This window comes from Diabrotica virgifera, chromosome 7 (genome assembly GCF_917563875.1).
Source record: "Diabrotica virgifera virgifera chromosome 7, PGI_DIABVI_V3a".
NCBI lineage: Eukaryota > Metazoa > Arthropoda > Insecta > Coleoptera > Chrysomelidae > Diabrotica > Diabrotica virgifera.
Window position 1 is genome coordinate 109,603,948 of NC_065449.1, and position 22,518 is coordinate 109,626,465.

A 22,518-nucleotide genomic window follows, 5' to 3' on the forward strand; every position below is an offset into this window, starting at 1 on the left:
ACAACAATACCAACGTCAGATGATGTTATTCGCATCGATCTTTGTTGGAACCAGGTGGCAGAATTACCCTGACCTCGTGTAGCTTTTTCGATGGACTTAATCTCTTTTGTTGAAACGTTAATGTGTTTATATACCATTTGCTGCATGACTGAAGTTGATAAGTAATCATGACCATGGGCAATACCTGAAACAGGAGCTGCACTAAAAGATCCATTAATACACAAACTTCCCTTCCTACTTGACGTGTAAATAATGACCTGCTGATTTGTTAAATTGTCATTAAACCTGGGCATATTTATATATTTTTGTGGTTTTGAATCATAGCACAAGCTTGTCTTCTGACTTTTTTACACGTTGTACTCAGGGACAGCAAAAGTTATCTCTTCAGCTTTCTGCGGCGCTACTTCTAATCTGCTTTCTTTTGGCATGTGCCAAATTTGTTGCTTATCCATGCAGGTATCTTTTATATACAATTTACCATGCTCTTTTAAGTTTAATAGAGCATAGCACGCAACAGCAATATGTTTGCACACAGCTCTACACCCCTTGCCAGCAATTCATTCACACGATGCTTCAGTAACACTTCCATCCATGGAGAGGACCATTTTAACATAATAGGTAAGGGCTTTAGTCATTTCACTGTTGACCTGTGCTCTGTAAAAATGATTCTCCTCTGTTGTTGATTCTACCGTAGCTAATAAAAAATTATTTGTCAACATGCTGTAGCCTTTTCTGTAGACTGCAGCACACATGCTCATTCCTTCAGCTGACTTGTAACTACATAGAAAATAGTTGTTTATGTCCTCGATATCTATGGGAGGAACTTCCCAAGACTGTTTAGGACTCGTGAAATCCTCATTTGGTGGCCATAGAATATTTGATGCTGGTTCTCCAACAGAACAGTCCACAATGTCATCTTGAAAATCATTGTTTCTATCATATGAAGCCAATCTGTAATAGAAAATAGAATACTTAACATTTATAACACACCTTAACTTTTTTTATAATTATAATGGAAAATATACAATCACAATTCACAAAAATGTAATATCAGATCACACTACTCAAAGTCTAAGTTTTAATATTATGTAAATAAAGTATAACTCACACCGAAAGGTAGACGAGTTCTGGATTAAGTAAGTAAATAAAGTACTGCTTTGTGCTTCAAAAGAATCGTTAGTGATTCTAATGAACATTTTTAAAGTCTTTTGGCACTAGCAGATTGGATTAATATTTATGAGAGTCATGATACAAATGAGGTATGGAGTAGATTCAGATTCCATTAATATATTTTGTACCTACATCATCTTAATTTGATACATCTGTTAGATGAATCTACCTACATACACATTGTTATAAAAATTAGGCGATTAAAAGGCTTGGTTTTTCAGTGAGCGGTTAAAATTTTGGTCAGCTAACCTAGTTTAAATTTTAGTCAATATTTTAACCCTCGTAGCATTTTTTAGTGCTTTAAATCAAGTTAAGAAAATCTCGGTTAGCTAACCACTTTTTCCTTCTGTTGACAGCAGTAACTGTACGTGCGCATGTACAATTCGAGAAATAATGATCAATTTGACAGAAAAATAAATAAAAACAATTTCATAACCGTTTCATAACCAAATTAAAAATGATTAATACAATGCAATATCAAGTTCGGAATCTTTGTTTAGTTCATAACGACTACCTCGGTTTCATAAGAGAAGAGAATTAGAATTACTGGGACGGTTTAGACTTTTTCCGATTTTGTTTGTCAAAGACCACGGTCTTATCACTATTTGAACAGATTGACCAGGAAATAAGAAGTCAGACTGTTTGGTAAATAATTATTTCGCTGTTTAGAAAAATATAAAATAATCTTTTTAAAATATTACTAGGAATCATGCGTTAAATCCTGTTACAGTAAGTGTAAACATAGGTACCTGTTACAGTTATATTTACATATATTTCCTTATAATTCCTTCCTATATAATAACGATAATGATTTATAATTTCAATAATAATAATTTCCTTATAATAATAAGGAGGTATTAAAATACTTCCCGCGAGGAAAAAAATAACATAACCCAACTAATCCCTTCTGTCAGGCAGATACTCCAAAAAATAAACATGATGCGTTCACTGCACCCATGCGCAAGCGTAACCGCAAAATTCGGAGTTAAACCATCTAATAAGGATCGGTTAAAATCGTGGGTAACTTAAACCAGTTTAAGCTCTAACCTAGTACTGAAAAACTGATTAAACATGAATATTTCGGTGACCAAAAAATAAATAGGTTAACCCAGCACTGAAAAACCGGCCCTAAGTATATTTACCCTATTAACAGATTGACTGTGACAGAAAAAGTTGCCAAATATTCTTTAATAAATTGCCCCATGACATTAGAGTAATGGAAAAAATCAGCTCAATATAAAAAGGCTGTGCATATATTACTATTGCAAATTGAACCATATATGAACTCAAAATATGTAACACGATTTCTGTAATTTCTTTCTTCTTTATGTGTATTTTGCTCTGCATATATGTATGTATGTCTTTGTATACATATATGTAAAATTTTCGAAATAAAGGTTACTACTAGTATTTATCAGTTTCTGGGCAAGCAAAGCATTGAACTTCTGGCAACCACACAATAACTTTCATACGTATATGTAATATTAGATGGTGTTTTATAATGACTTTTGTTTTAAGGCGGCACAAAACTGTATTAAAATTTAATACACATACATTTACTGTATCGTAGCTTAGCTAATTACCACAGTTTAGGGCTAAAAATGGCTTCCTTTTTTCCAGTAACTCTCGCATTCCTTCTCCTTAATTCGTTTTTTAACGCACAAACAGTCCAAGATCCGTATTTTTCTGCCATAATTATTTATTTATTAAATCGTAAACAAAAACACCATATACAAGCTTCACGAACTGTCAAAACGTTGACCACCCAACCACACTAGCGCCCCCAAGCGGGAGCAACGGTATACATAGGTCCCATTATACGGGGTACCGACATTTATTAGAGGCCCCAGAGCGGCATGTCGAAACAAAATTCCGTTTAAAAAAATTGAACAAAATATTCTGCAATTATTTCACTAGTAAAACGCTTTGAAACAGTGTATTTATATAGTTTGGATATCGGCATTTTGGTGCAATGGATTCTTTATCTATACAGTGCTAGTCAAAAGTCCGTACCCCCCCTCGTAACTTTTGAACGGTTATACATATAATAGTGAAATTTGGAGGGAGGAAATAAACGGAAGTACGCTTCTTAACTAGTCATGACAGGTGACGTAATAGTCACAGATGACTTTACAGCACCACTGTGACAGATCATTTTAAATGGGACCTTATGGCAAGTGACACCTCATTTGAAAGGTATTGATAATACCTATTCAGTCATACTAATTTTTTTGGGTTTAATTTGATTTTGATTTTGGTGAATAAATGAAATAAATATAACTTTGTAGTTTCGCATTTAATTATTAAAAATTCAAATGTCCGCCCATGGTTATTTTGTCAAAAAAGTTGACATTTTTCAGCTCTCTAGTAGTTTTTACGTCAACGTCAACCTTTTTGACAAGTAACCATAGGCGGAGGTTTGAATTTTTATTAATTAAATGCGAAACTACAATTTTATATTATTTCATTTATTCATACAAATGAGTTTAAACTCAAACAAAATTAGTATAGCTGAATGGGTATTTTCAATACCTATCAAACGAGGTATCGCTTACCATAGGGTACCATTTAAAATTATCTGTCACAGTGGCGCTGTAAAGTCATCTGTCACTTTTACGTCACCTGTCATGACTAGTTAAGAAGCATACGTCAGTTCATTTCCTTCCTCCAAAGTTCACTATTATAAGTATAACCGTTCAAAAGTTACGAGGGTGGGTACGGACTTTTGACTAGCACTGTATATATGTATATATATATATATATATATATATATATATATATAAATTATATTGATCTATTTTGTATAATATATTTTATATAATATATTTTATATTAAACTTAGAAGTAGAAGAACAAGTTGAAATAAAAGGAACGAAGAATTTTAAATATTTGGGCTTTATAATGTCGAAAAGCGGAACAACAGAAGCAGAAATAAAAAGTAGATTGGGACAAACAAGATCTTGCATCAGACAACTCCATAATGTAATCTGGAATAAAAACATCAAGAGAAAAACAAAAAGAATGATATACCAGACAATAGTAAGAAGCATCATGACATATGCCTACGGTGACCATATCTTTTTAAAGAAAAAAAAGTACAAAAAACAAAAATGTATTAAAAACGCAAAATGTATCTTGTTTTTGGACAAATATAACTTTTTGGCATTAAAAATAAATAAACTATGTAGCTAAACATAAAAAATTATATCAATTAAACAAAACATAACACATTGCATTAACTTTGAAAAAGTTCCAAGCCTGTAATTAAGAGTTTTTAGATAACGGAACTGGAATAGCCTCATCTTATTCCGGTTTTTTGCATCATTCATATTTTTCTGAACTTAAAATTAATTTAAGTAGGTCCGGCTTCGACTGAAGTAAATGAAACATTTCATACAAGTCTCACCAAAATTTGCGTACACCAGCATCGCTGCCTTGATATGGACATTTGTGACTTTTCCGACGTCCAATAATAATTATTTATTACAGAAAAAAAAACGCTCGAAAGCCGCACTAGTACTCGGAAGACAAAAAATAAATTCGCATAATATTTGTAAGTTTTTCAGTTTGAATTGATCTGCACACTTAAAAACTTTAAGCCTTCAATCCTGAGTATTCTTTTTCTTCTCTGTTCCACTCAGCAATTTTTTCACTTGTAGCCACGTCTTTCAAAATTCCCAGTTCGTCAAAGAGTTGATCTTCGTTTAACATGGTTGCCTTGATATACAATTTAAAAGCTTCGAGAGAATAACAAACATCGTTCCATGTTATTTCACTTCTTATGGGAGCTCCACACTCTCGCCGAAGTCGATTGAGGTTCAACAAGTACGAGAGTGTAGACGGCCACCTTGTGTAACTTTGCCTCACTTCGTTCTACTTCCATTCTCTGTCGGTCTGGTCAAAGGGATCTTTGTCGGTATCGCACCGCTCTTTGTCCGCTTTGTCGGTATCGCACTTCCTCGCGAAGTAGAACTAGTGTGTAGAGAGGGTACTTCGGACTTCGGTCAACTTTGGCGAAGTAACTTCGCCGAGCGTGTGGAGCCCGAGCGTGTGGAGCCCGCTTTAGATCTATGCTTTTGAATAGTTTAAATTCATGAAAATTTGTACTCCAGTTTTCTAGGTAGGTTACACATTTTGTGTAAAAATATTTCACTTGTGCAGTGAAGTTTTGTGTACGACCACCGCACCATAAGCCTGATGTCTCACACTTCACACACTTAAAATGTTTTTAAAGATCATTAGTAAACGCATTTCACTTCGGATTCACTTCACTTTGGATTTACACTACTAATCCAGAGATGCTTGGATGTGAACCAGGATATGTACGTCTGTTTCATAGATTACAACAAGGCTTTCGATAAAGTCCGCCACAAAGAGCTAATGGACATCCTCAAAGCAAAACAATTACAATACAATGACCTTTGAATTATAACAAATATATATTATAAACAGCAAGCACACATACGCATTAACGAACACACATCAGAAGAGTTCGAAATTGAAAGAGGAGGGCGACAGGGGTGTGTATTGTCACTACTACTATTAAATGCATACTCTGAAGAAATTATGAAAAAAGTTCTTGAGGGAGAAACAGCAGGAATAAAGGTACCTAAATGGAACGCCAATTAATAACATTAACATAATACAATAATTAATAACATTAAAAGCTAATGAACAAGATAGTTGAGTATGGAGAACAATATGGATTATCAGTATACATCAAGAAAACTAAATTTATGAGGATATCAAAAACCCAAAATAATGATAAAAGCCTGACAATTAAAAATAAAACTTTAGAACAAGTTGAAAACTACAACTACAATAATTAATCTTGTATTAATGTATCTTGGCACAATAATTAATCACACAAACTATTACTCCAAAGAAATCAAAGTTCGAATAGAGGAGGCAAGAACCAACTTCAATAAAATGAGAAAGGTAGTTTGTGCAAGAGAACTGAAATAATTAAGACTTGAGAGTAAGACGACTTTACACTACATGATTTATCACGTGATTTATCATATGATTTTTCCTATGACGTAGGGATGGCGGTTTTTGACAAAAAAACGGTTTTCGGTTATACCGGTTTTTTTTGCTTACGGTTTAACCTAGCGGTTATAACCGGCCAAAAAAAACCGGTTTTTGGAAAAACCGGTTTTCGGTTTTTTTAATCCAATAGGTTACAAAGTTACATTTACAATTACAATTTTCCTCTCCTCCCAAAATCAAAAAATTCCCCAACCATTTCAACTTATAAAAAATTTACCAGACTCTTTGAAATGGGATTTAAAAAAAAATAATATCAACATAAATATTTTACTTAAAAATAAATTGGATAATGCAATATATCTTTTATTTTTACTACCATCAAAAAAAATTTATCATGTATTACTTTTAACACGTTTGTATATATATTTCTAGAATAGGTACATTTTAACTCATTTAATACTTCCTGTATGGGTGTATCGTTTTGAAAACGTAGGGAAATTCTTGGAGATTCGTATTCGTAATCAATAATACGATATGCATAGGCAGAGCATTATTTTTGGTAATCAGAAAAAATCATTCACCGACTTTCAATGTCAAGAGTTAAGAGTTTAGTGTGAAAAATAGATTATGTTTGGCTTGCGTCGAATTCAAACAGACACTTCTTATGGGCCATTCCACGAACATACGCCTGTTTTGGATTACTTCGACAACGAATATTTTACTGTGCAACATGAGAAGTACGAAAGTAAATGGCGCTAATAATTATTCCAATAAACAACAATGTAATTTGCAATTTACTTTCGTTCTTCTTATTTTGCACAGTAGAATATTCGTTGTCGACGTAATCCAAAACAGGCGTATGTTCGTGGAATAGGGATTATGTAAATATTATGATTACAAATACCTTTTCAAGGAAATATTAAATAAAACTTAATAACTGATTCTGCTGGCTGATGTGAGATTGCACTTTCAGTTGGCTTCTGTATTTATAAAATAAAATAAAATTTGAATTATGATTTTGTTTGGAATAGTTACTTGAGAATAATAATTATGATTGGGATCCCAAATAATACCTAACCTAATGCTAATCACCGTAAAAACCTAATAACCGGTTTTTACTTTAAAAAGAAAAAACCGGTTATAACCGGGACAAAAAAATAACCGGTAAAACCGGTTATTGCGAAGTAAAAAAACCGGTTTTAGGTTTAAACCGGTAGGTTTTTCCCATCCCTACTATGACGAGCCGCATGACATGCTTATGATAAAACACAATGTTTATGGCACAATCATATGACAAATCACACAGTGTAAACATGTAAATTTCACTCCATGACCAAATCATATGACAAATCACATGATAAATCATGTAATGTAAAGTCGACTTTGGCTGCAAGGTGTTACATTTTCTCGACTCTGCTTTACGGGATAGAAGCATGGTCAATTAATGTGTCGACTAGGTACTAAAAAGTTGGAAGCATTTGAACTGTGGGTGAAGGTACCTGAATATAGCATGGACCGAGTCTGTAACAAACAACGTAGTCATGAGAAGAGTCAACAAAAGAATGGAAATATTGGAAACCATCAAGACACAAAAGCTGCAATACCTGGAACAGTATACAAAGTAGTAAAAGTAGTAAAAGATAAAAATATTCATTTTTTAGAAAAAATAAGTACATTCGCGTGTCCTTAGAAAGGTTTTAAAGTACATTAGGACAATATTTAAAAATAAGTACTGTCCTACTTAAATAAGTACATATGGTCACCGTACATATGCCGCAGAAATTTGGGTCATAAACAAAAAAACCCAAAAAAGTATTCTGGCAACCGAAATGGAATACTGGAGAAGATGCTGTGGTCTCACCAGAAGAGACAGAATAACAAATGAGGAGATAAGGAGAAGAATGCAAGTGGAAAAAGATGCCCTGCAATATATAGACGAGAGAAGACTGAAATGGTACGGCCACGTACGCAGAGCAGAAAACACTTGGATAAACAAGGTTGCAGAATGGAGACCAAGAGGAACGAGAAGAAGAGGACGACCTAGAAGATCTTGGAAAAATGAAGTCGACGAAGCCATGTCTAAGAAAGGATTGGAAGACGGAGACTGGGAAGATCGAAAAAAATGGAAGTCCTGGCTGACGGAAGGGAAACGGCATTAGCTGTAGACAACCCTTTATATATATATATATATATATATATATATATATATATATATATATATATATATATATATATATATTGATCTATTTTCTTTCCTTTGTTGTTCACAGTTATTCCATAACAACAGAGCTGTCTTGTTTTCAAGCTACCATTATTGTCTATTCACTTATTCTAAGAAAGGTGCTCAGTAAATTTACCCCTCTATAGTTACTGAGGTTTGCTCTATCACCTTTCTTAAATAACGCTCATTTGAGTGGTTCTCCATGCTTCTAGCATTTTTCCTGCTTTTATTATTTTACTTATTAGTATATTCAGTTCTTTGTGAAGTCTCTCCTCCTCCGTATTTTAAAAGTTCATTAGCTATTCCATCTTTTCTAACTACTTTTCGACTTTTCATATTTTTAAGGCGTTCGTTATATCTTCCTCTTTCATTTCTATTTCCTCATCCGATTCTAATCCTGGTATTTCCAATTCTGTGTGATAAGCTGCTTGATACAGGTTTTTTAGGTAAGTTGTCCGTGTATTTGAATCAATACGTTTTACTTCTATCAATTCCTTCAACTCTGCTGTTTGACATATTATAATTTCCCACATTTCCTTTTCCATCACATAGAAGTCGTGCTCCATCTCTTTTGAAAATGCTTCCCAATGTTCTGTTTTCTTCCCTCTTACAATTGAGTTTAATTCATTCCTTACTCTTTTATATTCTTCATAATATTCTTAATCTGCTTAATATGCAAAATATCTTTTGGATTTGTATTCTAGGTAGATTTTCTTTTTTTCTTGGCATTTTATTTTTATTTCTTCACTGAACCATGGTGTTCTCCTTTTCTCGTATATGTTCACTTACCTTACGTTCTCCAAGTGCTTCCGTTGCTGCCTTTTTAATATTATCTTTAATTTTCCTCCAACTTTCTTATATGTCTTTATCCGGTATTATGTAGTTTTCATTCAGTACTTTTTGCAGTCTTCTCTGGTATAAATCTCTTGTTGACAATTCTCTTAGTTGTTTTACCTTTATTCTTGTCTCACATTCAATAGGGTCTTCTTACCGGTTTGTTTGTAGCTGTATTCTGATTTTTCCAAGTACTGGGTTGCGATCGCTTCCAATATTAGCTGCACTTAAACATATTATGTCTAATAATTATTGAGAGTGAAGGATGTTTTTGTTTGTTAATATAATAATCTATAACGGATGTGTGTCCTCTTGTATTTTGGAATGTATATTTTTATTGATTTTTGTGTCTGAAGAACGTATTGCATTTTCAAAATTCGTTATGATAGCAAAAGTTAATAAGTAGTTCTCCATTTTCATTTTTGATGTCTTCAATGAATCGTTGCTTTAGTTTTTTCTAAATGACAATTTTTAAAGAAGGGTGTAAGCGGAGTTTCTTCTGTGTTATCGCTATCAGAATTTCACGGACCCAATAACAAAAGCATATATATATATATATATATATATATATATATATATATATATATATATATATATATATATATAGTAAACTCTTAAATATTGGGGAAACCTGCAAGAAAGACTCTAATGAGTATCAATTGTTTCGCCGAACGTTTTCGCCAAAGAGAATTAATTTGGCTTCTTCAGGGCTGAAAGAGAAGAAATTATAATTAGCTACCATATATTACCTATTAAAAAACACTGGAGATCTTACCGTAACTTAGAATTGTAGAGTTAGGATGTTATAAAAAACTTAGCTAGTAACAACATAGTGGTTTTTTTTTGTTACTGTTAGAAAAAAGTTACTGTTAAAAATGTATGGTAGCTGTGAACTTGAGACGCAAAAGTGTACCCAAGGGTAACCGAAAAAACCCAATGCAACTACATTTTGAAGGAATTAATTCTTTGAGTTGTCGGCAATAACTAAATTTTTGATTGTTAAAAAGTTCACATGTGAGGTTCTGTTTTGCCAGAACGCATGCGCTGACATGTCAAAGTAGTTCTTATGATTCTTTATAATGTCGTTAAGGTTCATTGGTGTAACAAGATGAAATTAATTACCAGTTTAGGGTAATATTATTATTTAGATTTTTCTTATTAAAAAATTGTTTTATATATTATATTGTTCATGTGATGTTATTCTAATATCTTATTGAGATGTATATAAGAAAAGCAAGGGAATGTTATCTTTTTTTAAAAATTAATGAAATTTATTATTTAAGTAGGTTAGTTATTAATGGATAAATCAGTCAAGTTGGTTCTCTGTGATGTTACATTTTTCTTGGTATCGGATTTAAGTAAGAAGTGGTATATATTGCTTAGATTCTTAATGTCACTCTTAACATTGATGGAAAAATCGTTAAGGAAAATATATGACATTTCAATGAACTCTCTTTTAGATTTATTGTTCTCACGGTGGAGAATTGTAGTGTTATTATAGTCCATGAGATGACCAGTGGAATGTACATGTTTGGCTAAAGCACAACGGTCTGGGTGAAGTCGAGAATCACTTTTGTGTAGTGTGATACGTGATTTCAATAATTGAGAGGTTTGGCCGATGTAAGAATTGTTGCAGGAGAGGCATGGAATGTTGTAGACAATGTTACTAAGCATATCTCTAGGTGTCTTATCTTTGATCTTAGAATAAAGATTATTAATTGTTAGGGCTGATCTACAAGCCACATTAAGTTTAATATTGTTATTGTTATTACCAAAGCTATTTTCAACACTTTTCAGAATCCTTGTTAACCCCGGAGTGATATCACTGAAGTATGGTAATGAAAAATATTTGTTTATAGGAGTATCAGAGACTGGGTTCCCACTTAAGACATCAGGATCAGCATTGTTAGTCGCGAAGGAAGGTGAAGTACCCTCGTTTTGGACAGTGTTAAACAAAATCTTATTTACTAGTGGTGTTGGATAGGCATTTGAAATGAAAAGTTTCTGTAGGATTTGTAGGTTTTTTGTATGAAAAGAAGGATCTGATAGTTTTATTACTCTATTTTTCATCTGTTTGACTAAACTGACTTTGGTAGAATTATTATGGTAAGAGTGGTAGTTAAGGTATCTACCAGAATGGGTCGGTTTTTGATACCAATCTATTTTAATGTTGTTATTTTCCCTGATCATCCTTATGTCGAGAAAGGGGACGGACCAATTACCATCTTCCCTCTCTATAGTGAACTGGATGTAGGGGTCATAACTATTGAAGGTGTTTAATAGTTCATCTACCTTGTCATTGGGTATAGCCAAGATGATATCATCAACATATTTTTTAATGAATGGAATTTGAAAGGATAATAAAGGAATGACAGAGTCTAACACATAATCCATAACGTAAGTTGCAATTATAGGAGAAATCTTTGCTCCCATAGGGGTACCGAAAGTTTGTTGATAGAATTTTCCATTAAATGAGAAGTAGGTGTTATTAAAGAGAAATTCGACGATGCTGATGAATCTGTCATAAGACATGGAACAACAACCTCTAATACGGTCCCAATTGACCTCTATTGATGTCAAACAAATTCCTAGATGTACGTTGCTGAATAAGGATACAACGTCAAGGCTAACGAGGACATAATTTGATGGTAGTATGTAACCATTATATTTATTTACCATCTCAAAAGAATCTTTAATGTAATACTGAATTTCATAATCATATGCATTAGTAAGGATGTCTGTAACAAAGGCCGATATATTTTCAGTGGGAGTTCCAATGGAAGCTACTATGGGACGAACCGATAGTGTTGGTTTGTGGATTTTTGGCAAAGCATAAAACTTTGCAATGTTCCCATTATAAGTTGTTAATTTTTTCCTAGTGTTACGGTCTATCTCATTGGAAGAAGCTAAGGATGCTATTAATGTATTGCATTTCCTTTGTAGAGAAGAAGAGGGATTGGATGTAAGTGACGTGTAAGATCTATCGTTTTCAATGAGAGAAGAACAAAGTTGTAAGTAGTGAGTTCTTTCCAAGAAATTTTCACATATTCAATCTATTAGATACAATAAAATATTTTTTTCAATTAAATCTGACAATATCAAAAAAATTGACTCACTATATCAGTCCTGTTGCAAATCTGTTCTTAAAACTGATCCAAAATGGATAAAAAATTTATCTACCTCAATTATTCCTGATGATGTTCTAGGTTTCTTGGCATTAGGAAATAAATTTAGCATCGAACCAAAGTTAGGAAAAGATTATCAAGTAAAAACACTGTTAGCAGATTTGGAATACATAATTTCATCATTGCCATCTGAATTAGAGCAAAACTTAATCCGGTCAAGAACCACCAACATTATCACTAATCACATTTTGAATACTTCTAAACCATCTAATACTTTTTTTCATAACTTATATACTAAAACTAGAAAATTTCTTAAATCCAATCCTGAGCTTTTGGTGACAAAAGCAGACAAAGGCAATGTTACGGTCATCTTGGAAAGAACTCACTACTTACAACTTTGTTCTGCTCTCATTGAAAACGATAGATCTTACACGTCACTTACATCCAATCCCTCTTCTTCTCTACAAAGGAAATGCAATACATTAATAGCATCCTTAGCTTCTTCCAATGAGATAGACCGTAACACTAGGAAAAAATTAACAACTTATAATGGGAACATTGCAAAGTTTTATGCTTTGCCAAAAATCCACAAACCAACACTATCGGTTCGTCCCATAGTAGCTTCCATTGGAACTCCCACTGAAAATATATCGGCCTTTGTTACAGACATCCTTACTAATGCATATGATTATGAAATTCAGTATTACATTAAAGATTCTTTTGAGATGGTAAATAAATATAATGGTTACATACTACCATCAAATTATGTCCTCGTTAGCCTTGACGTTGTATCCTTATTCAGCAACGTACATCTAGGAATTTGTTTGACATCAATAGAGGTCAATTGGGACCGTATTAGAGGTTGTTGTTCCATGTCTTATGACAGATTCATCAGCATCGTCGAATTTCTCTTTAATAACACCTACTTCTCATTTAATGGAAAATTCTATCAACAAACTTTCGGTACCCCTATGGGAGCAAAGATTTCTCCTATAATTGCAACTTACGTTATGGATTATGTGTTAGACTCTGTCATTCCTTTATTATCCTTTCAAATTCCATTCATTAAAAAATATGTTGATGATATCATCTTGGCTATACCCAATGACAAGGTAGATGAACTATTAAACACCTTCAATAGTTATGACCCCTACATCCAGTTCACTATAGAGAGGGAAGATGGTAATTGGTCCGTCCCCTTTCTCGACATAAGGATGATCAGGGAAAATAACAACATTAAAATAGATTGGTATCAAAAACCGACCCATTCTGGTAGATACCTTAACTACCACTCTTACCATAATAATTCTACCAAAGTCAATTTAGTCAAACAGATGAAAAATAGAGTAATAAAACTATCAGATCCTTCTTTTCATACAAAAAACCTACAAATCCTACAGAAACTTTTCATTTCAAATGCCTATCCAACACCACTAGTAAATAAGATTTTGTTTAACACTGTCCAAAACGAGGGTACTTCACCTTCCTTCGCGACTAACAATGCTGATCCTGATGTCTTAAGTGGGAACCCAGTCTCTGATACTCCTATAAACAAATATTTTTCATTACCATACTTCAGTGATATCACTCCGGGGTTAACAAGGATTCTGAAAAGTGTTGAAAATAGCTTTGGTAATAACAATAACAATATTAAACTTAATGGGGCTTGTAGATCAGCCCTAACAATTAATAATCTTTATTCTAAGATCAAAGATAAGACACCTAGAGATATGCTTAGTAACATTGTCTACAACATTCCATGCCTCTCTTGCAACAATTCTTACATCGGCCAAACCTCTCAATTATTGAAATCACGTATCACACTACACAAAAGTGATTCTCGACTTCACCCAGACCGTTGTGCTTTAGCCAAACATGTACATTCCACTGGTCATCTCATGGACTATAATAACACTACAATTCTCCACCGTGAGAACAATAAATCTAAAAGAGAGTTCATTGAAATGTCATATATTTTCCTTAACGATTTTTCCATCAATGTTAAGAGTGACATTAAGAATCTAAGCAATATATACCACTTCTTACTTAAATCCGATACCAAGAAAAATGTAACATCACAGAGAACCAACTTGACTGATTTATCCATTAATAACTAACCTACTTAAATAATAAATTTCATTAATTTTTAAAAAAAGATAACATTCCCTTGCTTTTCTTATATACATCTCAATAAGATATTAGAATAACATCACATGAACAATATAATATATAAAACAATTTTTTAATAAGAAAAATCTAAATAATAATATTACCCTAAACTGGTAATTAATTTCATCTTGTTACAACAATGAACCTTAACGACATTATAAAGAATCATAAGAACTACTTTGACATGTCAGCGCATGCGTTCTGGCAAAACAGAACCTCACATGTGAACTTTTTAACAATCAAAAATTTAGTTATTGCCGACAACTCAAAGAATTAATTCCTTCAAAATGTAGTTGCATTGGGTTTTTTCGGTTACCCTTGGGTACACTTTTGCGTCTCAAGTTCACAGCTACCATACATTTTTAACAGTAACTTTTTTCTAACAGTAACAAAAAAAAACCACTATGTTGTTACTAGCTAAGTTTTTTATAACATCCTAACTCTACAATTCTAAGTTACGGTAAGATCTCCAGTGTTTTTTAATAGGTAATATATGGTAGCTAATTATAATTTCTTCTGTTTCAGCCCTGAAGAAGCCAAATTAATTCTCTTTGGCGAAAACGTTCGGCGAAACAATTGATACTCATTAGAGTCTTTCTTGCAGGTTTCCCCAATATTTAAGAGTTTACTATTTAACTTATCTGCAAAGATTAAATTTCCTCTTTTTTCCTCTTTCTTCCTTTTTTATATATATATATATATATATATATATATATATATATATATATATATATATATATATATGCTTTTGTTATTGGGTCCGTGAAATTCTGATAGCGATAACACAGAAGAAACTCCGCTTACACCCTTCTTTAAAAATTGTCATTTAGAAAAAACTAAAGCAACGATTCATTGAAGACATCAAAAATGAAAATGGAGAACTACTTATGAACTCTTGCTATCATAATGAATTTTGAAAAAACAATACGTTTTTCAGACACAAAAAACAATAAAAATATACATTCCAATATACATTCCAAAATAACAATAAAAATATATATATATATATATATATATATAACAAAACATAACAATGTTATAATAACATATATAACAAAAACAAACTAACAATATTTTGCTAATATTATTAGAACATAAGAACTTTTTCACTCAAAGTCAATTTTTCAACTGGTTGCTTTTCATGCTCGACCGACGTACCTACATTGTATTTTACGATATACAACAGATCTATAAACACTACTTCCATGAAAGGGCTATATTTGTGAACCTTCTATATCAAGTACAATCAATACGAACGTCGGATTGGTAATAAGGGTTTCAGATAAAAAAAGATAATGTTTTTATCAAAGAATTAAATAAATCTGTCTTTTTATCTACAACTTGGTAGCGGTTAATCTTATCGGTACCTACGATGGTGAAGATTAGTATACAGTCAAAATTGTGCAGTGGACGATGTAGAAGCGAAAAGAAACATACCCTGAAATTAATTTGATATTTCTAAAATGTTATTGTAAGTAATTTTAAAGCATTTTTTTTTCTGAAGTATACAAATAATGTGTCTTTATAATAATGAAGTAGGTATTGGTGTTTTATAAATTATTGATTTTTTGATCTGATAATATGATAAGTTTGAATGGCGTCTGGATTTATAAAATTTCTGAAATATGAACATCATTTTTGTACACAATTTTTATGTTAAAGTAGTCTTTATATTAAATTACTATTTTTTTTTTCAAGTATCTTGTCCGTTCTCCCTGACGTTGTCAATGCCTATTTATAGCAGAACTTGTTTTATTTTATACCATATTATTGGAAAGTTCTGTTCAGCCATTCTTAACCCTCTTTTGCCCAATGTATCTCACAAGATACATGACTTTATAATTGATTTTTTAAATATTGCGGGCTTTTTCTATAGTTCAAACTTTGATTGTCACACTCAGCTCTTCTTTCTCTATACAGCTAGCTGTTTTTGTTTGATTTAATCGGTTTCAAAGTATTAAGTTATGTTGATTTATTTTCTTGTTCTGTAAGTGTGCGCGTTTTTCAAGCCATCAACAAAAGCTGTAAACTCGGTTTATTCACTGTTACTATTCTAATAAAAATTTTATATGAAAACCTATTCAAGTGACTTATTACTATGTTATTTAAGTTTAATTATTCACAAGTTTTAGGCACTAATACTTTCTGGTTTCTTTGCAATAAATTTTATAAAATGTCACACATTAGGCAGCATATTATGTGGAAGGGGGGCAGGGCGGAAATAATTTTAATTATCAGTTTTGCTTAATTGGGCCCTAAAAATAAAATGCTAAAAGGAAATTATCGCGGGTTGAGAATTTCTTCGTTTGGGCAAAAGAGATTTAAACCTCTGTCCCATTCTCGAATGATTTGGAGCCATGGATGTTGTTTTCCTCAAATTACCCGTAAATCTTTGATTTTGCCCATACGTATCAGATGTTGTAGGTGGTATTTTTCTCTTCTCTGTACGTACCACAGACACGTTTTTTATGTGCCTCTTATTGTGGTCAATAATTTTCTCCTAGCATTAGCCCTGTATCAGATGCTAAAAATCTTTTTGTGAAACCACATCTCAAATGCCTCAAAACCGTTAATTGGTTTTGCTTTTGATGTCCATGTTTCAACCATATTATAACACTAACTACACCTAGCATTCCGTCATTTGTTGTCTTTAAGTTTTAAGTATATAAGTAGATATCATCATATAAAAGTGGTCTCATTTGGTTGTAATTTTTCATTTTTATTTACTTTTTTCAATATTAGATTTCAATGGCCTCTTCATATTTCTCCTCATAAGCAATTCTGCTTGTTATTTGCGGATTGATACCTCTATGTAAGTTTGTCACTCCATCTTTTGTGGGCTCGTGTGATACTTCTTGTGACGATTGATGATTAGTCTCTTATTTTTTTCTATTTAGTGCCCATTAGTCTATACACTGTACGTTACATTTCCTTCTACTATTATGGCGTATTGTCTGTAATTGTTCTCACTCCTCTCATTTCTGCCGTTTCCAGTAGTCTTGGTGTTTTGGCTGTATCTTATTTTTGATGCCTGTATCATTATTGGTCTTACATTAGCTTTATAAATGTTTCTTCTTCTTCTTCTTCTTCTTCTTATAATAGGCCTCTTTTCCTGTTCGTTACCGATTTTGAGCTTGTATTCGTAGCTGTGATGTTGACTGCCAGCTATCTCGCCACCTTTTAATGGGCCTTCCTATTGGTCTCTTTCCTGTTGGCTTCGAATCCCTGGCTATATGGGCTATTCGCTTGCTGTCCATTCTCGTCACATGCTGATTCCACTCTCGTCGTCTCTGTCTTTCATACCTATATCTTGTATGTTACAGAGATCTTTTATTCTGTCGTTCGGTATTCTGTCCCTCAGTGTTTTCCCAGTTATTGACCTTAATGTTCTCATTTATGATGTTCTCAGTATCCTCTTGGTTTCTGTTGGCTACTCCGCCTATCCGCTGTTGGGTGAACTGAGTAGCTCAGTAGCGGGTTGCCAGTCCCAAGCCCGAATAAAGGAGAAGGGTTCGACTACGAAAAAGGATAAAGAATTTATAAATGTTTGACTTCTTTAAATAGGTTTCGGAAGGTAGTGTTATTAAGGCACACTGTCAGTAGTTATGCTTTTTGTACTTGATCTCTCACTTTGCCAGGTTTCCATAGCTAGACGTAATTATAAGTTATTTTATTTCCATTACTTGTTCAATACTGATGCCATCAATTCTATTGTTTCTGAGTAGAGATTTTCATATTAAATTCCTTTGCTCCTATGTTAAAATCTATAGAGTAGTCCTATCTCCATTCTCTAGTTTTCCTTAGTAAAGAGTTTTTTAGATAGTCTCTAGATAATAATGTATTCTCCATTTTTTAACCTTTTATAATCATAAATATTTCCTTTTGCGGCGATAAAAATCATGTTTCATTTCTTTGGAAAAACGTTCCCAGTGATCGTTTTTTTTTTATTTTTCTTACAAATTCGTGTTTTGTTTTTCTATTGTCTTGTACTCAAGGTGTGCATCTTGTGTCTTGGTTGATATATATTTTAGCTAAGCCTTTTTTTCTTCACATTTTTCCTTCACTTCTATACAACACCATGGAGGGGTTCTTTGCCATGGTAACTATTTAATTTTTTTTATAATTTATACATATTGTATCTTAGCCCCATCCAAGAACGTTCTTGGAAAAAGAAATTTCAATATTATATTTAATTATACATATCATTAGAGCTCGTGAAAATGCATATTAAGTGCATATTTGCATATTTTGGATAAATTTTATAAGTGCATATGCATTTGTTAAAATTGCATATTTCCAGACTTTCTTTACCTCAAACGATACCAACAGAAAAATTTTTAAAGAGAAATGAGAAATCTCAGATCTAAACAACAAATCTGAAAATTCTGGTGAAACCACTTTCTGGTAATATCGTTAATATCTGCATTTTACCATTTATAAGGCAAGGAGACGACGAATAAAGGAGACGAAGGGGACTCTACAATGTGCAGTCACATTTTATTTTTTTTTTAACCATTTTGTTCTTTAAGAAAATATTTTATTATTTTTAAGTGATGCTGCGCGCCATATGACCAAAGGTGGACAACATGTAAAAATTGTTTTTTTCAAATTTGTTACTTGTCTATCGCACGCTTTAAATAGATTAGCAGAAACTCTAAGAGTAGGATTTCCAATGGTCAATATCCTTGTATTAAATATAAAAACATAAGATATAAGATATAAAACAATATAAAAATATAAGACTAAGTTTTTCAACCTAATAAAAATATTTGTAAATTAAATATTTCTAAAAGATTTTTAATTGAAAAACTTTATTGGCCCATTTCCTGGTGACAACCTCCAAGGCTTCTACAATATGCAAGCCAAATGGATGCTGCAGTGAAGACTAAAGGGAAGGAATTCTACACTATGCAATTCACAACCCCCGTCTGCAGCGTGGTAAAGTTCCAACGGAAAATGGACCTAGTTACTCTATAGGAGTAATACTAATATAAAAATAAAAATGTATACCATTTTTATTCATTCAGTTGCGGTGCGATACCAAAACTGTCTTAATTTTTACTCAGATCAGAGAGTGCAGCCAGCACTCTTATCGACGATTTCACCTCTTGTTAGAGGTTCATCAGAGACTGCATAGGCTGCATTTCTCTGGCCCAGGTAAAAATCTTCGACATATCCATCTCCCACCGCAACTGACGAGATGGTAGTAGGTGCCTAGCGGCATCTGCTAAATAAAAGACTAAGTTTTTCAACCTAATAAAATTTTTAAAATATAAATGGGCCAATAAAGTTTTTCAATTAAAGATCTTTTAGAAATATTTAATTTACAAATATTTTTATTAGGTTGAAAAACTGATTCTTTTATTTAGCAGATGCCGCTAGGCACCTACTACCATCTCGTCAGTTGCGGTGGGAGATGGATATGTCGAAGATTTTTACCTGGGCCAGAGAAATGCAGCCTATGCAGTCTCTGATGAACCTCTAACAAGAGGTGAAATCGTCGATAAGAGTGCTGGCTGCACTCTCTGATCTGAGTAAAAATTAAGACAGTTTTGGTTTCGCACCGCAACTGAATGAATAAAAATAGTATACATTTTTATTTTTATATTAGTATTACTCCTATAGAGTAACTAGGTCCATTTTCCGTTGGAACTTTACCACGCTGCAGACGGGGGTTGTGAATTGCATAGTGTAGAATTCCTTCCCTTTAGTCTTCACTGCAGCATCCATTTGGCTTGCATATTGTAGAAGCCTTGGAGGTTTTTACCAGGAAATGGGCCAATAAAGTTTTTCAATTAAAAATCTTTTTGAAATATTTAATTTACAAATATTTTTATTAGGTTGAAAAACTTAGTCTTTTATTTAGCAGATGCCGCTAGGCACCTACTACCATCTCGTCAGTTGCGGTGGGAGATGGATATGTCGAAGATTTTTACCTGGGCCAGAGAAATGCAGCCTATGCAGTCTCTGATGAACCTCTAGCAAGAGGTGAGATCGTCGATAAGAGTGCTGGCTGCACTCTATGATCTGAGTAAAAATTAAGACAGTTTTGGTTTCGCACCGCAACTGAATGAATAAAAATGGTATACATTTTTATTTTTATAAAAACATATTTTTAAAAGTCCTTCTGCGAGTACAGGTGTATAAAGATCGTTTACCTAATGTGTCCTTACTACCTGAACCTATGATAACTGTATGGGGACATGTTTAAATTCTGTAAATTTCATAACTGATAATTTTGAGGAAATTAGGGAGAGTCGTTTGTAGTTTCAATGTAGATAACTCAGGCTTTATAAAAAAATGTGTGGATTTTGTAAATATTGCTGATCCAGTTACACAATTAGAAAAGCGAAACATTTATTTAGATTTTAGACTTTAGACCAAAGTATTGAAATATTGAAATTAAACACCTTGGTGAAATCAACAAATTGTATCAAAAATTTTGCACGGTTTTAAAAAAAAATGAGTTATATCAAAAAATAATTCAAATAAATTTAATAATATTCTTAAGATTGGGAAATGTGAAGATAATTTAATTTTATAGGTAGAACCCTCAATTATACAATATTTTAAGTTTGTTTCTTTAACTTCATGTGAAGTAGAAAGAAGTTTTTCCTTGTATAAACAATTATTACTACAGTCGATCCCGCTTATTAGAATACCTCTTATAGGAATATCCCGCTTTAAGGAATATAATTTTTAGGTCCCGAAACGTTTCTACTAGCCACCAGTGATCGGTTATTGGAATATGCCGGTTATAGGAATACTTTTGCTTGGCACGAAGGCTATTCCAATAAGCGGGTTCGAGTGTATTAGATATACGGCTCAGTTTTTCTGTAGAAAATTTAGAAAAACATTTATTAATTATATAGTTTTAACTGTAATCATAAATAATAAAGAATGATGATACATATTAAAGAATAAATGAATATAGGTATCTAATGATGTTGGTTATAGAAATTTCAATAAATATTTTTTATTACTTAAGCTACAGTAGGAAAAATGAAAGAATACCCATGAACGAACATATAAAATATGCTGTATTTTCCTGTCACAGCCTGTAAACGCCTGTTTAGTGCATATTTCAACTGTATTTTGTGCATATTTGCATGCATATTTTAGGGTTTTTTAAGTGCATATTTCCCGAGCTCTACATATCATAAATAATATATTTGACTTGTACCCGTTTATGAGTTACTGAGAGTAATATTGACATTATTTTTTATCGCCCTTATGTAAAGACATCAGTCAAGGTTATCGACAACAATATTTATTAGGGGATTTCAAGGAGATTTGCAGTGTGACTTCCGTGTTTTCTCTAGTGTGTGTGTGTTTCCTGAAAAAGCGTGCCGCGAACTTACAAAACGTGCTTTAGTTTTCGATAAACCTATTACTCTCGCTACCGTGCAAATTTGGTACTAAAATATTAGTAAGAAAATATGCACACCTTTTCTAATTCAAATCGTTTGATTGAAGTGTAGGGGAGTCAATAAAGTTTTTGATTACGGAAAAAATCAAACAAGATAGAATTTTTTGTAATTTCAGTAAGAAACGTTTTCTAAAATTTTAGAAAAGATTTTTCTAAAATTAAATCTATAGTTTCTATAATTTTTTATTTATAACGCTAAAGTCACCCTTCTCACAAACATTTGTGCACTGAATAGTAACGTTCGGCGAAGCGCACGATTGAGTTATTTTAATATAATTCTTTAACTAATTAATCAAATTAAATTTTACGAATTGGAGATGAAAGAAGAACAATAAAACTAGCTTATAGTCATATTAAAAAGAAATAAAATATATGGGCATAAGAACGGTGTGGCCGGAAAATGAGACTTACATGAATTGTGTTTAAAAAAGATTTAAAAATGTGTAACTAATACAATTGTACCTTTAAAATTCTCAAATTTGCACAACTTGCCTTTCAAACATCTCACTAAACGATGTTTTATTCAAAAAATGTCAAAAATTAATTCAAATGACACGATGTGTCAAAAAAATGAAATTTTT

General features: G+C 32.5%; 1 protein-coding gene across 1 annotated transcript in view; it reads left to right on the forward strand.

Moving 5' to 3' along the window:
- Positions 1-15,857: 15,857 nt before the first annotated feature.
- LOC126888815 (uncharacterized) overlaps positions 15,858-22,518 on the forward strand; it is a 52,374-nt gene continuing 45,713 nt past the window's right edge. The window contains exon 1 of the mRNA XM_050657214.1: positions 15,858-15,979. Within this exon, the coding sequence (XP_050513171.1) occupies positions 15,972-15,979 (8 nt within the window). The 5' untranslated portion in view covers positions 15,858-15,971. The remainder of the gene's footprint in view (positions 15,980-22,518) is intronic.